At 36.8% G+C, this 16,190-nt stretch overlaps 1 protein-coding gene across 2 annotated transcripts in view; it reads left to right on the forward strand.

The window, feature by feature from the left end:
* Window positions 1-16,190, forward strand: part of LOC137763072 (abnormal spindle-like microcephaly-associated protein homolog) — a 70,368-nt gene that overhangs the window by 20,668 nt on the left and 33,510 nt on the right. For both annotated transcript variants that reach the window (XM_068541836.1, XM_068541838.1), the window contains exons 8-17: window positions 2,290-2,431; window positions 2,976-3,106; window positions 3,618-3,793; window positions 5,837-5,982; window positions 6,072-6,157; window positions 6,595-6,816; window positions 7,903-8,110; window positions 8,215-8,357; window positions 8,477-8,605; window positions 13,734-13,928. In XM_068541836.1, the coding sequence (XP_068397937.1) occupies window positions 2,290-2,431; window positions 2,976-3,106; window positions 3,618-3,793; window positions 5,837-5,982; window positions 6,072-6,157; window positions 6,595-6,816; window positions 7,903-8,110; window positions 8,215-8,357; window positions 8,477-8,605; window positions 13,734-13,928 (1,578 nt within the window). The remainder of the gene's footprint in view (window positions 1-2,289; window positions 2,432-2,975; window positions 3,107-3,617; window positions 3,794-5,836; window positions 5,983-6,071; window positions 6,158-6,594; window positions 6,817-7,902; window positions 8,111-8,214; window positions 8,358-8,476; window positions 8,606-13,733; window positions 13,929-16,190) is intronic.

Here is a 16,190-nt window from a genome sequence, read left to right on the forward strand (position 1 = left end):
AATGATGGTTTCACTTATAAAGTCATTTGGTTAGCTTAAATTGATCTTTCAGTATGAAATTTAAGGTCCCTTAATAAATGCTCATTAGGTTAATAGACCCCATCATTATATATTATTGCCATTTTGTTATATAGCAATTTTCCTGTTAGTTTCTTAAATATATACAATATATAATTTGGTACCAGATGTAATAACAAGTATAGTTAGCTCCTTTCTGAGCATTTACCAATGACAATACCAGGCTGTTGTAAATACATTTCCTAGTTTAAATCTCTATAAAACCCAGTGAGGTATGTATTATTATTTCAACTTCACTGACAAAACAGAAGCTCAGATGTTAAGTGACTCACTGAATGCCAATGACTGGTCGGGACTGGAATCTACACCGGTCTGATGCCACGGGAACCATTTTGATGGAACACCTCTCATGAAAGTGTCATCGGAATTTGAGTTTTTCACGTGGTGCATGGTTCAATAATATTTAGAATGTTAAAACTAACTGAATTAGAAAGCCACTAGGAGTCGACTCTTAAAAATATTCTTTTATTACAATCCTCAGTGTTTCCATTTCCATTAGTCTTTTACTGGTGTACTCATATTTTGTTTAGGCTTTTTACTTTTGTCACGTGGGATATCTCATTCTTGCTTCAATTACTTCTAGGCTTTTGAATAAAAAAATCTTTGGTACTGAAAGGAATCTTTACAATAATCTGGCTATTTATCAAGGAATTGAGGCAATGAATAAGAAGCCTACTCTGGTCACTCAGCTCGATAGTGTCCTTGCTAAGACTTCTTACTTTAATTCTTATTTTAATTGATTTGAAATTCAATTCAATTTCTTATTTCTTTCAGTGAAAGATTAATTAGAAAATTACGTATCAACTGGCTGCGCTTTCACATGTCAAATAGTTCCAGAACCTCAATTAAAGTAGAACCTGTCTATTTGGGGCTTTATTGTGGCAGAGGTAGAACGTAGGAGAGTTCGGTGGAAACACGCAATGCCTTTTAAAACTTCTGCTTACATGTAGTGTGCATCACTACCAACCATATTTCTGGCCAAAGTGCATCATCTGTCCAGACACAAATGAGGCAGAAATATTTGTTCTCTCACAAGAGACACACCAAGTCTGTGCCATTTGTTGGGAATAGGACCTTTTAAAGGGAAGGGAGGGATGAATAATTGTGGACAAAACATTCTACCTTACACCACACCTTAGGGTTCTGCTAGTGGGTGTGACCTTTGAGGATCTTAAAAAAGCATCACAGGCCAAAAAAAAAAAAAATAAGTAAATAAAGATAAAATTTCTGTATTTTGGCAGATATTAATACTTTTCCATGCTTTTGCCTAGTTTTGTCAATGTAAGGTTATAAAATATAATTTGATATATTTTTAGTTTTTTCTAATTGCTTTAAAAATCGTTAGTAATAATCATATTGATGTTAAACTAATGACATATTTTAATCATTGATTATATACAGATCTGAACGTCCCAGATGGTTTAAAACCGTGGTTTACTGGTTTACAGATGGTTTTCCATTTGTTAACTATTAGAAAGTTTAGAATTATTTACGTGTCTGTTGTACCTTCATGATATACTCTGTGGGACAGTTATAATTAAATTTGAACAACGGGCCTACATTTGATAGTTCTTAAAGGAAAAAATTAAAACGTAAATATTACTTGTCACATGATTTTTTTTTTTTTTAACTTTTTTGGGTTTGTTTGTTTGTTTATTTATTTATTTATTTATTTATTTATTTATGGCTGTGTTGGGTCTTCGTTTCTGTGCGAGGGCTTTCTCTAGTTGCGGCGAGCGTGGGCCACTCTTCATCGCGGTGCGCGGGCCTCTCACTATCGCGGCCTCTCTTGTTGCGGTGCACAGGCTCCAGATGCGCAGGCTCAGTAATTGTGGCTCACAGGCCTAGTTGCTCCGCGGCATGTGGGATCTTCCCAGACCATGGCTCGAACCCGTGTCCCCTGCATTGGCGGGCAGATTCTCAACCACTGCGCCACCAGGGAAGCCCTTGTCACATGATTTTTAAGAACTTGTCTTAGTCATGAGCTTTTGTCTCTTTTTCATTGTGAAATATACAGTATGCTCTAAAAATTGCACAAAACATATATGTTCAGTCCAAACAGTTGTAGCAAATATCCCTATTATTCCCATACTCTCTAGGACGTAGAACAGCGCCAGTTCCTTAGAATGTCATGTTCTGTCTTCCCCCTTTTGCATCCCGATGCTCCTTAGAGATGACACAGTCCCAACTTCAGCATGAATTTCTTTTTAGACAATATATGGAGAACTCATCCCTTTGGAAGACAACAGTGATGTCACAGGGCTGGCAATGTTTATTCTGAATCGCTTGCTTTGGAATCCTGATATTGCAGCCGAGTATAGGCACCCGACCGTTCCTCATCTATATGGAGATGGTAAGTGGTTCTGCCTCAACTGCAGATATATCTATATGTCTATATATTATGTACATACCACATCTTCTTTATCCATTCGTCTGTTGATGGACACTTAGGTCGTTGCTTCCGTCTCTTGGCCATTGTGAATGATGCTGCTGTGAACGTTGGGGTGCATGTATCTTTTTGAATTAGCATTTTTGTTTTCTTTGGATGTATACCCAGCAGTGGAGTTGCTGGATCATATGTAGTTCTAGTCTTAGTTTTTTGAGGCACCTCCATACTGCTTTCCATAGTGGCTGCACCAATTTACGTTCCCCCTGCCAAAACAAAGCAACCAACCCAGCCACAAAAAAAGGTAAATATAAGGAGTTTTATAATCTTATAAAGAATTCCAAGATAATTTGACTTTAAAATATAAAACGCATCTCAAGCATCCTTAGTAGGAATATATAGACTAAAAGCACAACAGAATAAATAAATATAGAAAAATATTTCAGAACCAAAAAAAAAAAAAAAAACTTGCACAGATTAACTTGCTAGGCTTTTTTGTATTTTATTTCAGGTCATGAAGAAGCTTTGTCTAAGTTTACATTGAAAAAGCTATTGTTGTTGGTTTGTTTCCTTGATTATGCTAAAATCTCCAGACTTATTGACCATGATCCTTGTCTCTTCTGTAAAGATGCTGAGTTCAAGGTATAGTTCTCATTTTATATTTGTTTTAGATTTCACGTTTAAGACTTTAGCCTGTTTTTATGGTATATTTCCTCCTTAGAAAAAGTGAGTTTCCCAAAGAACAGGACTCTGGAGTAGGATAAGAATGCCTACCCAGTAGTTCTAACCCTGCCTAACTTTTGTTGGTTGACATTTCACCAGCATATCACCCTGTTCTTAACTTTGATTTGAGAATGAATGTAACTATGCTTCTGAGGAATTAATTTGGGAGAAAATTTCTTTCCTAATTTAGTATGTTATCAAATTAATGCTAATTTTTAGAGTGTATTATTAATTATGAGCACTTTCTTAAAAGGCCTTAAATTGGAAATATATGAGGTTCGCATTGTTACTATAGGATATGAAACTGACCGTCTTTTTATACAACTATTAATTTTATTTCTATATGCACAGAATGATTTGAAGAATTTGTTTTTATTGTAAATAAAATTATAATTCTAGACTATAATACCTGCCACTTGTTTTTCCATAGGCTAGTAAAGAAATTCTTCTGGCTTTTTCACGAAACTTCCTAGGCGGTGAAGGTGACCTTTCCCGTCACCTGAGCTTCCTGGGATTACCTGTGAACCATGTTCAGACACCTTTTGATGAATTTGATTTTGCTGTTACAAATCTTGCTGTAGACTTGCAATGTGGGGTGCGTCTTGTGTAAGTATAAGAAATGGAATTATTTTGCTCACTAGAATAGACTAAAATTTTCTGGAAAACACTTTTTTCTATACATACACAATCTTTCTTGCCCCTTTATGTAATGGGATAAATCTAGGGTTTAAAAAAGTTGGGATAAGTTCGGGAAAATGGTGTCAATTTTAGGCCCAGAAACCTTGTCTCCTATCCACATTTTTTTCTCCCTGCTGGCATGTGACAGTGTCTGAGTAGGAACCACTGATACCCCAGAATAGGAGTTGGGGAAAGCATGGAACTAATTAAACTATCAAACATTTCAGTAATGCTTTACGTCTGCAGTGGGTTCATGAGTACATCATTTGAGACCAGTTTTAGTCGTGTTAACCTTGTTTTACATGTGAGGAAACGTGCGATGAAGACGTAAAGTGGCTTGCCCAGGTTTTATACAGTGGTGGTGGACATCAGCTCGGGATGCCTGGCTTCAGATCACACGCTGTTTCCTCAGTAACAAACTGGAATCCTCAACATTGGCTTTGGTGTGACAGCAGTTACCAGTGCCTGCTCTGGAAGGAGTGGCCTTTACACTGTGCCTTGGTTGGCTTCTTTAGGACATGTGGATTGAAGACATCCGTCTTGTTTCTAGGAAACTCTCTAATTTATATTACGTTTGACGTTTGTGAGGAAGGGATCCCTATATCTCTGTGAATCCCCAGTTCTTCAAAAACAGCATGCATGTCCCTTGTTGCCTTCTAAATTAAATCTCCATGAACTTTCTTTTCTTTTCTGATCATATATTCTCATGGCAAGGTAACAGTCTTTTGAACTTTACTGTAGTTTCCTCTCACTTGAGTGATTTCCATATGGGCCAGAGCATTTGCTGATAATGTTTTCCATATTCTTTTTATATTTAATTTTTCATTTCATAAATCCAAGCCACCACATCTGTTTTCTGGCCAATAGGAGTTCACGATTTTAGACTTTTTCCACCGTCCAGGAGGAGCAGTGATTGGCTTTATGTTCAGTGCTATTTTTGACAATGAAGGACATTTTTGTGCTTTCATAGGAGTTACTGAGGATTTCCCAGTGTTGGGTGTTGATGCTTTGTCATTGGTCAGGAACTCTTGCTAGTTAAGAGACTCGATCCTGCATACCAAGTTTCTGTTTTCTTCAGTGTCAGCAAAATGACCATAGGTCTTCAAGGTCATTTGAGGATACTTGGGAATGGTTAATCCACTGATGCTGTAGGTGACGGTCAGTCTAGTGTTGCAGAAACGCTTCAGACGTTGACTGAGTGGTTGGCCTACAATGATCGTACATTGCTTCCTAACCTTTAGAAATATGGTTCTGTAAACAATTCTGCCAAATTTTAACTATATGTGGTAATCAGTTGGGGCTTGATTTTTCTGTGGAAACAGGGATCTTTGTCTAGTGTAAAGCACTAGATGATACTAAGAGTTTGAATTTAAGCTGTGGTATAAGTGACTTCTTAAGGTAGGCACTCAAACATTTTTATCTTATCTGGTATAGGTATAAGGGCATGGCTTTGGAAACTGTAAAACTGGGTTTTAGTTCTGACCTTAGTCCTGTCATTACTAGCTGTATGATCACAGGCAATTTTCTTTACTTTTCTGGGCTTTGGTTTCTTCATCTGCCAAAAATGGGATAATAATGCCGGATTGTGGGATTTGCCATGGGGACTAAAATAAGACAAGAAAGCACTTACTTGATGTGTAGAATACAGTAGCCCCTCAATAAATGTCCATTTTCCTTTCCTTTCCCTATAGAACCTTGTTTTTCTGTTCCTGTGTGCATTTGTGTGTATGCATCTTATTTTTCATTCTTACATTCTGTTCACAGACCTTAAGCCCCCGACTTAAATGAGAAATAACTCTATTTGCTAACTATGGAGCAACAGAGTTTTGAGATAGTATTTTGGGGGTCTTTCTAACCTAAAACCCTTTAAATCGGGAAGATTGATGTGGGTGATTACTTTATTTAAATGAAGTTCATTTTTCGTGTATGTTTTTATCTAACAGTTTCATCTGAAAATTCCTTTATTGTTAGGCGAACCATGGAACTTCTCACACGAAACTGGAATCTCTCAAAGAAACTCAGGATTCCTGCAATAAGTCGTCTACAAAAGATGCACAATGTTGACATTGTTCTTGAAATTCTTAAATCACGAGGAATTCAGTTGAATGATGAGCATGGTAAAAATTGAGTAACTATAAAACTTTTCTTCTCACTAAAAATTGATGTGTACATATATTGTGCTAACGGACTATCTTTCCATTTGCAGGAAATACAATCCTCTCTAAGGATATTGTGGATAGGCACAAAGAAAAAACTCTGGCTTTGCTTTGGAAGATAGTATTGGCTTTTCAGGTATTGTACATTTGGTACATTTTGTACTTTTTATCAATTTTCAATATTGATTTATAAAAGCATTTTGCATCAAATAAAGACTAACAGTAGTAGTTATTACTAACTAGACTTTCTTCTGTCCCAGGAACTGTGGTAACTGCTTTAAGTATATTCCAGTCTAATCTTCACAATGCCCCTATAAAGTAGCTATTGTCATTACTTCATAGGGGAGGAGACTGGAGTTAGGGTTCAGCATTGAACAGAAGCAGAGAGGAGATTAGAACCCAGGCTTGCGTGGCCGCAGATCCCATGCACTTAACCACTTACACATTCCATCACTTCCACGTAGATTGTGTTTGCCTTAAAAAAACATCATGATAATAGAAGACTTTAGCTTCTGTGGGTCAAAAATAATATATGAAAAATATAAAGATTTGTATCCTCTTTTCGTATTTCAGGTGGATATTTCCCTTAATTTAGATCAGTTAAAGGAAGAAATTGACTTTTTAAAGCACACACAGGGTATGAAGAGAACAATGTCTGCAGTGTCATGCCATTCTGATGCTGTTATCAGTAAGAAAAAAGACAAAAGGCATAGTGGTCACTTTGAACAATATAGTGAAAGCGTAAAGCTGCTGATGGATTGGGTAAATGCTGTCTGTGACTTCTATAATAAAAAAGTAAGTTCTTTGTTTTAGCCCAGTTTCTTTAAATAAATTTTGGTTAAAGTCAAACTTAGCATGTGAAATATTTTCTTTCATTTCTTAAATAATTTAGTTGATATGTATAAGCAAACTTTTCCTCTAATGAGTAAGGGTACTGTCACATACCTAGTGTCAGCTAATCTGTCACCAATTGTATAATGCACGATTATTTTATGTATCACCAAGAAAAAAAAAATGCCCTAGTTGGGAGTCTTTTTTTTTTTTTTTTTTTTTTTTGGGAGTCTTAACAGGAGGTGCTTGCATAGAACTGTGGGCCAAAGGCTTACACCCTCATTACAAGAGTGAATGCAAATAAACCCCCCCATGCACAGAGGGACATTAGAGAGGAGGAGAGGAGTCTAAGCTGTGCCTTTTATAATCATTTGTCAGATTGATCCTGTATTTCTGTGTGAAATGTACGTTTAAGTGTAAATACATGAAAAGAAATGGTCCTGACACACATGAATAAAATATCTGGTAAAGAATATAAAACAGAAAAACCATCAAATATATGGGTAATCATCTATGTTTCAATTAAGTACTAGAGAGCCCTGAAGACCCTAATGCTGAGGCTCTAGGAGAGAATGTGCCCCATGCCTTTCTCTTAACTTCTGGTCCTGCTGGCAACCCTTGGCCTTCCTTGCTGTGTAGACACATCACTCCAATCACTGCCTGTCTCCACACGGCAGTTTCCCTGTATGTCTGTCTCTGCGTCTCTCCTTTTCTTATAAAGACACCAGTCACATCTGATTAAGAACTCGTCTTACTCCAGTGTGATCTCACCTTAACTAGTTAAACCGGCAGTGACCCTGTATCCAAATAAGGTCACATCCGGAGATTCTGGGAAGGACACGAATTTTTGACGAACACTCTCCAACCCAGAACAACAACATAACTGATAGTTTATAGGTGAGGATTTGGCCATGAATATGGTATTATACTAGTCACTACTAGAAATTAACATGATAGTCAACTATTCAAAGGAAATATGGACTATAAAACTATTAGAATCTATATTCCTATCTAAATACAGTTCATTCTTTTTCTGATATTTCCAATCAGGTGGAGAATTTTACAGTGTCTTTCTCAGATGGCCGGGTGTTATGTTACCTGATCCACCACTACCATCCTTGCTATGTGCCTTTTGCTGCCATATGTCAGCGTACCACCCAAACCGTAGAGTGTACGCAAACTGGTTCTGTGGTGTTAAACTCTTCGTCTGAATCTGATGAAAGTTCCCTGGATTTGTCTCTTAAAGCACTTGATCAGGGTTAGTCCCTTTTGGTTGATGAACTTTTCCAGTTTTTTCGTTGGCCTGTCTGATTTCTGGCAAGAGCAGTCTAATCTGATCTCTCTCTTTTACTTGCATTGCAGAAAATACTTCGGAACTATACAAAGAACTCCTAGAAAACGAAAAGAAAAATTTTCAGTTGGTCAGGTCTGCAGCTGGAGACCTCGGTGGAATACCTGCCATGATCCATCACTCAGATATGTCAAATACAATTCCCGACGAGAAGGTAAGTAAAAGTGTCTTAACCAATCATACCTCTTAATAATCAGAGTCTCAGATGATAGGAAGTTTTATATTCTCTGTCTCATGGAAACTTCTGTTTTCACCTTTTATGTTGTCTCTTAGGTGGTTATTACCTATTTGTCATTTCTTTGTGCAAGGCTTTTGGATCTTCGTAAAGAAACGAGAGCCGCTCGACTTTTACAAACAACTTGGAGAAAATACAAGCTAAAAAAAGATCTAAAATGCCATCAGGTACTCCTCAAAAATGAAAAAACACTGTAACCTAAATTGTAGTTCATGAGATGTCAGCTGATTGATTCTTGATACTGTTCTTAGGTTTTACCGAGATAGGAAATTACTGAGGTAATTTTCATAATTGTGTGTGTTTCGAGTTGGGGATGAATATTTTCCCCTAACTCCTCATGTTTCTTTCGTTCATTATTTCTTCCAGCCTCTGCCATCGTTTCACTTAATCTGCTCCAGGGGGCATGGAGTACCTGAACCACATTGTAAATTTGTGAAAAGCTAACTGGGGAGGTCTGACTCTGCTCTTCCCTCCTTCCTCCTGGACCCTGACTTGCCTCCAGGAAACAGGAGTTTTCCTTTAATTTTTCATGCTGTGCTCTGGAAGGCTTGACCTCCACCAGTGCCATTCGGGCCTGGGTGTCACCTGCCTGATTCTGCAGTTCAATTAGCCAGCTCATTTTGTCTGCCATGAAACTGTCTTCTAGGTTATCCTTTGTTAGTTTAAAAGTGGCATTTTGGTTTCCATTGTTTTATGTCTCAAAATGTTTAGGACCTAAGCACAGGGAGAAGGATGTTATTTACTGTTTTCCTTTGCAACCCCAATAGTATGAATTTTGCAGTAACATAAAATAAGTGTTTTCTTGAGTTCTGAGAAAAAATGTCGTTTTTAACAATCTGAGAAATGGTCTCCTTGATCAAATTGAACCAACTATTTTAATCCTTTTATCTCCATGCTCTTTCCACTAATAATGCTGTATTTATTTGGAGAAATCAGAGAAGCAGCCATGCTTAAGAAATCTTATCAGATATGTTTCAGAAATACATTTCACCCAGGATGGCTCCTCGGTTTTGAATTACAATGCATTTATGATAAAGTTCTTAGTAGCTGTAAAGTAGCTAAATTTTGGCGACTCATAAACATACCATGTTTTCTCTCACACCATATCAGACCTGGAAATAACACTAATTGAAATAATCTGCTCTGGCCCCACTAAAGTCTTGGTAGTAACTTTTGGGAAGTAAGCAGTGGCTTACACTCGCAAGGGGTCTTCTCTGCTGCCACGTATTCTCTGTGCCTTCTTTCGCCCCTTATCTTCCCAGGGTCTGCCTCCTTGCCCACATATCCTTGGAAGATAACTTGGCACTTCCGGAGGCTTCTCAGAGAATTGTCTTAGGAAAGTTTTCAGGGAGGACACCCTCCTGGCCAGTCCTCAAATTAGTTCATTAATTCTTTTTACAGGACAATAAATGAGACATTTAAGATTTTAAGAAACAGGTATCAATTAGATTTTTTTTTTTCTTTCTTTTGGTAATGAAATCTTAGTTTTCTGCTCAAGGTAGTCTTGTATTAATCACATATCAATTGCAGAAATGTCTTAGCTTTTTCCTCACAAGATCCCTTTTCTTGATTTATTTCCTTTGTCCAAGTATTGGAAATTTCCCCCCTTTTTTTTTTCAGAAAACCACTGCTTCTCTCCTTTCTCCAGGTGACAATGCTCCTTTTCTTATACAATTACACTAAGATCCAAGAATACCTCTTCATTTGCTATTAGGAACATTAAGCACCAGGTTCCCTTCATATTCCTGTAGAAATATCACAAGCTAGTAAGCACATAAACACTACCTTGAGGTAGCTATTTTCCAGGTTCTATATTTTCCTTTAGTCATTATTGTAATTTAGATAAACTATTTATTGAGAATAGAATGGTTCAAGCTCTTGTTGTGACGGAGAAGCATTGGCTAAACAGCCCAAATTCCCTGACGAATGAAGCAGGCTTATCCAAGGGTCCCCGACACATTCTACCTCTTAGTTCTTCCTGAGTGAGTAGGCACCAGTTCCAAAGCAAAGTAAATCCTTTACATATACAAAGCAAACTAAAAATAAACTGGTAACAGGTTGGCTCAGCCACATGGTAGGATTAAAAACGATGACATGTGGTCCGTGACTGTGGGTATGGCAACTTTTGCCATTGGTTTATGTAAGTTTTCAAATAGTTGCTAGTTTTTGTAATATATTTGGCTCTTTGAACTTATCTACTTTCCTTTCCCTGTAGCTTTTCTAATGTCACATACAATTGTTCCACATTAGTTTGCGTGAGATTGAGATGATCTACAAGCTGAATTAATTCAGTTTCATTTTATGTCAACTTACTGCATCCAAAAATGCCCCTGGTCCTTATAGCTTTTGACTCAAAAGCTACTTTTGAACTGCATCGTATTCTTTTTTAAGCTAATAAGTTGGGTGGTTTTTATTCCCCTGAAATATTTTTCTTTTAAATTGTGGTAAAGAACACATATCATAAAATATACCATCTTAACTGTTTTTTAGATTATTCATAGTTTTTAAGTTTACCGAACACTACCATTTGTAGTGTTAAGTATATTTGCATTGTTGTGAAACAGATCTCCGGAAATTTTTCAATTTGGAGAACTGCAACTTTGTACTCATTAACAATTCCCCATTTCCTCCCCCACTTATCCCTCGTAACTACCTTTCTACTTTCTATTTTGACTACTTTAGATACCTAATATAAGTGGAATAATACAGTATATTCGTCCTTGTGTGACTGGCTTCTTTCACTTAGCATATGTCCTCAAGGTTCACCCATGTTGTAGCCTGCAGCAGAATTTCCTTCATTTTAAAGGCTGCATAGTATTCCGTTGTGTGTATATACCACATTTTCTTTATCCATTCAGTGGGCGTTTGGGTTACTTACACCTCTGGGCTATTGTGAATAATGCTGCTATGAACAGGAGTGTACAAATCCCTCTTTTCGACCCTGTTTTCAGTTCCTTTGGAGATCTACCTAAAAGTGGTATTGCTGGATCATATGGTGATTCTATTTTTGATTTTTTTGAAGAACCACTATACTGTTTTCCAATAGTAGTCACTGTGGGTTACATTTTACAATCCCACCAATGGTGAACAAAGATTCCAGCTACTCCATGATCCCTGCCAGCAGTTGTTGTTTTCTGTTTGTTTGTTTGTAGTAGTTTAGAGATATCTCATTGTGATTTTGATACGCATTTCTCTGATGATTAGTGTTGTTGAGCATCTTTTCATATCCTTGTTGGCCATTTGTATGTCATCTTTGGTGAAATATCTTCGTTTGCCCATATTTTAACTGGGTTATTTGATTTTTTATTGTTGAGTTGTAACAGTTCTTCATATACTCTAGATACAAGTTCCTTATTAGATATATGATTTGCAAATTTTTTTTTCAATATGTAGGTTTCCTTTTCACTCTGTTGATTGTGTCCTTTGATGAACAAAGTTTTTTGTTTGATGTAATCCCATTTTGTCTAATTTTTGCTTTTGTGCCTGTGCTTTTGGTGTCATATCTCATAAATCATTGCTAAATCCAATGTTATGAAACTTTACCCTATGTTTTCTACTAAGAGTTTTATACCTTTGGGTTGAATGTTTAGGACTTTCATCCAGTTTGAGTTAATAAATGTATAGTGTGTGAGATAAGGGTCCAACTTCACTCTTTTATATGTTGGTATCCAAACACCAGTTTTCACAACACCATTCATTGAAGAGACTGTCCTTTTCCCATTGAGTGGTCTTGGCACCCTTGTTAAAGATCAATTACCCAGTTACATGGGGGTTTATTTCTGGGCAGTCTATTCTATTACATTGGTCTATATATCTGTCTTTATGCTGGTTCCACACTGTTTGATTATTGTAGCTTTGTGATATGTTTTGAAGTTGTGGGTGTTGGTGAAGGGGGATGTGCTTTTAACTTGGATCTTTACAGCCTTAAAGGCCACAGGCTTCACAGAGTACTGACAATGATGTTAGATGGCTTAATCCACTTGTTGGACATAATTCCTCAGCCTAATTTTAGAACTGTCTAGTCTTTCCTCACTCAAGGGTGTGATCCAATGTATGGCCCCCATCATTCCTTAGTATATGTTTCAGTCCATTGGTTCCCTTTTTCCTCTGTCAGAATGGCAGTTTGATCCCTTCCCTAGTTGTGTTCTCACACTGTGCAGTTTCTATCCACAGATACCAACAACTGATTCTAATTAAATAATAATTAGAATTTATAGCTAATCTCTGTGTAGAGCCCACTCTTGCATAGTGCACTGTCCCAGACAGCAACGCAAAGGGTTATCAGACGATCTTTAAGTTGTTCCTTTTCACTAGATGAATAATTTATATTCCAGTTTCTAATTCAGGTGAACTGAAGTGATAGATCTAGCCTTGAAGAGTACAGCAAAATGATTAAGAGCACGAACTCTGAAGCCAGACTACCTACGTCCAATCCTGGCCATCCTCCTGGTGGACTGACTATCTACCTGACCGCTCAGCCCCAGTTTCCTCATGGCCATGAGAGTAGTGCCTGTTCATCTGTTCTTAACGGTTGTTGTGAGGTTGGATGAATCATTCCTGCGGTGTTTAGAATGGTGCCTGACACCTGGTATTTAATCTTTTATTATTCGTACTAATTCATGATTAGAAGTAAGAAGTAGAGATGTGCAGGGCACTGGCCTCTAGTGCTCCCGGGGCAGCCAGCTCCTCTCTGGCCACCGACTCTGCAGGGCAGTCCTGGCATCACTTATCACGACCCAGTACTCTGTTCTCTTCAGCCTCTATGGCTTAAAGCCACAATGTATTCTGGGGCTAAAGGAGGGTATTTTGCCTTTCCTTTTTTGTGAATTCCTTTCTTCAAATTGTAGCAAAACAGTACCACCTTATACTGTAAAGCATTTTGTTTTAGAGTCTCTTTTTTCTCCTACAGTCCATCCCTTTCTCAAAAATCAAACGTGAATTCACTGCACCATAATCTGAGACACATACCACATTTAAATTGACTTTATATTGATTACCGATGATCTGTGATAAATCAAACATGTCTGTGATCATTATCTTAGGATGATATTTCCTAGGAATCTTTGTTTTATCATATAAATATATTTGTAAGTCTATTCAATATGTTCAACAATATATCAGCTATTTCAACATGCCCAGAAGTGTCTATACTCCAAAGATGAGCATATTTTACAATAAGTCTGGGGGACATTTTATTTCCAGGATCAATTCGATTAATATTTAACAGGTGATTTTCTTACAAATAATGGTTTAGGGTCTTAAGTGATTAAGTGCTTTTTTTTTTTTTTTTTTCAGAAGAGAGACAAAGCTGCAAGAATTATTCAGTCAGCTGTAATCAATTTTCTAACTAAACGACGATTTAAAAAGGAGGTCAATGCAACATTGGTCATTCAGAAATATTGGCGAAGACTCTTAGCGAAGAGAATATTATTAATGTTAAAAAAGGAAAAACTAGAAAAAGTTCAAAATAAATCAGCATCTGTTATTCAGGTATAGTATTCTGAATTTTTGAATTTAAAAAGGTTTAATGACATTTTTAAGAAAGTAAAATATGATAACGTTTTAAATTATTATATTTTAGGCTTCTATATTTTATCTAGTGCTTAACCTTAACAAATATTTGATACCTCCCTACTACATGTAAAACTCTTGGCTGTGTTCAGCATAAGGGTCAAACAAATCAAAACGCCTCCTTTGCTCTGAAGGAGGGAACAGTCTAATTCTGTACCTAACCCGTGCTGTCTTCTTTGTTTTACATTAGAGGTTTGCAATCTTCCACTGTGGGTCATGCTGGCACACTGTACCCTTCTACCTTGTATATCCATAAACCCAGCCACACTCTCTTTTTCATCTTTACTATGAGTCCTGGAAACTTTTCTTTGGGGATAACAGTGTACATCTTCCTCTCCAGCCCACTTAGTTGGCAAGTTCTGGAAATACTACTTATAATCAGTTTATAGAATGCCTATGTAATTTTTCGACTGAGTAAAAAAAAATTTAACATATCTACTTTACTTAATGGACATATTCCTTACATCCAAATGTTAGTCTTTGATATTACATTCTATTTTAATAACATCAGAGAGGTGTACTATTTAAATTTACCCTATGTAAATGCCATTGAATTTTATCTATTTTATAAATTTGGAGATTTGTTTCTGGCTACTACTACTGAAAGTGAGAGAGTCTGATTTGATAAATTCTCTTTCTTTGAACCTTTTTTTTAATGTGGAATATTACACATAGAAAATTGCACAAAACACAAATGTAGAGAGCCTAATGGTTTTTCACTAAGTGAATACTTACGTAACCACAACCTAGGTCAAGAAATAGAATATTGCTAGCCTCTCAGAAGGCATTTCTCAATCAGTTAATCCCCCAGCCCAGCCGAAGGTAACCATTATTCTAACGTATGCTAATCATGCCTTTTTCCTATACATCTTTCTTAAATGCTCTAATATTGTCTTGCCTGTTTTTTGAATTTTACATAGAGGGGTTCAGACAGTGTGAATTCTTTTATTGAACATGAAATTTGTGGAGATTTATCAGTGTTGTTGAGTGTAACTGTGATTTAACTTTCATTTTATAATATCCTGCAATTTATTTGTCTGTTCTGTTGTTGATGGACATCTGGCTTTCTGGTTTTGAGCTGTTATGATTAAAGCTTTTATGAACGTGCCTTTTGGTGTGAAATATATTCACTCTGTTCGGTGTACACCTACGAGTACAACTGTTTGTCTTAGGGAATATATATTTCAGTTTTAGTACATACTGCCAAGGACTTTTCTAAGGTGGTTATAGCACCGCCAGCTGTTTATAATACTTGGAAGTTATCTCTTTAATTTTAGCCATCCTGGTCACCATTCTGGTCGTTGTATGGTGGTATCTTAGAATAGATTTAATTTGCATTCCCTTGGTAATGAATGACATTGAACACCTTTTCATATTGAAAGTCTTCTTTCGTGAAGTGTTTTTTCAAGGATCTTTTTTTCCGTTTTTTATTTTGATTGTTTGCTTTCTTGTGGATTTGTAAGAGATCTTTATCTATTCTGGTTATCAGACCTTTGTTGGATATGTGCGTTGTAAATGTCTTCTCCCAGACCGTGGTTTATAGTTTTATGTCTTTTCAGTGAAAGTTCTTCATTTTCTTTTCTGGTTAGTGGGGTTTTTTGGTTTTTTTTTTTTGTTTTTTTTTTCATGAACATTTTCAGTTTATTAAACATTTATCAGATGCTTACTATGTACTGGTGACTGTGCTGATGGCTAAAGATACAAAAATAATAGGAAATGACACCCTTCCCCACCCCACCCCACCCCCGTTCTACTGCAGGAGATAGATATAGACAACTAACCATAAAAAATGTGGTAAATACCATCATGGAAAAAATGAACAAAAAGCTGGAGGACTATGGAAACAGAAAAGTTCATTCTTCCTAGGGAAGGCCTCAAAGAAAAAGTAATATTTGAATTGAGCCCTGATGAATGGTCAGGGCCTTGCTAGGGTATACAGGAGGAGAGTATTCCAGAAAAAAGAAAAGGAAGAAAAGAAAAAAAAAAATTAGATGCAGAGTCTTAGAGGTATAAATCTCATTGGCTAGAAGCAGGGTCTGGCAGGTAGAGAAAGGAGGTGCAAATAGAAAGGTAGATTAGCCAGATTGTGAAATGTTCAGTTGAGGATTTTGGACTTCATCTTCTAGGCAGTGGGGTAATATGGCTTTTAAACAGGGAAGTGTATGATCATGTCTGTATTTC

Source organism: Eschrichtius robustus, chromosome 3 (genome assembly GCF_028021215.1).
Source record: "Eschrichtius robustus isolate mEscRob2 chromosome 3, mEscRob2.pri, whole genome shotgun sequence".
NCBI classification, from domain to species: domain Eukaryota; kingdom Metazoa; phylum Chordata; class Mammalia; order Artiodactyla; family Eschrichtiidae; genus Eschrichtius; species Eschrichtius robustus.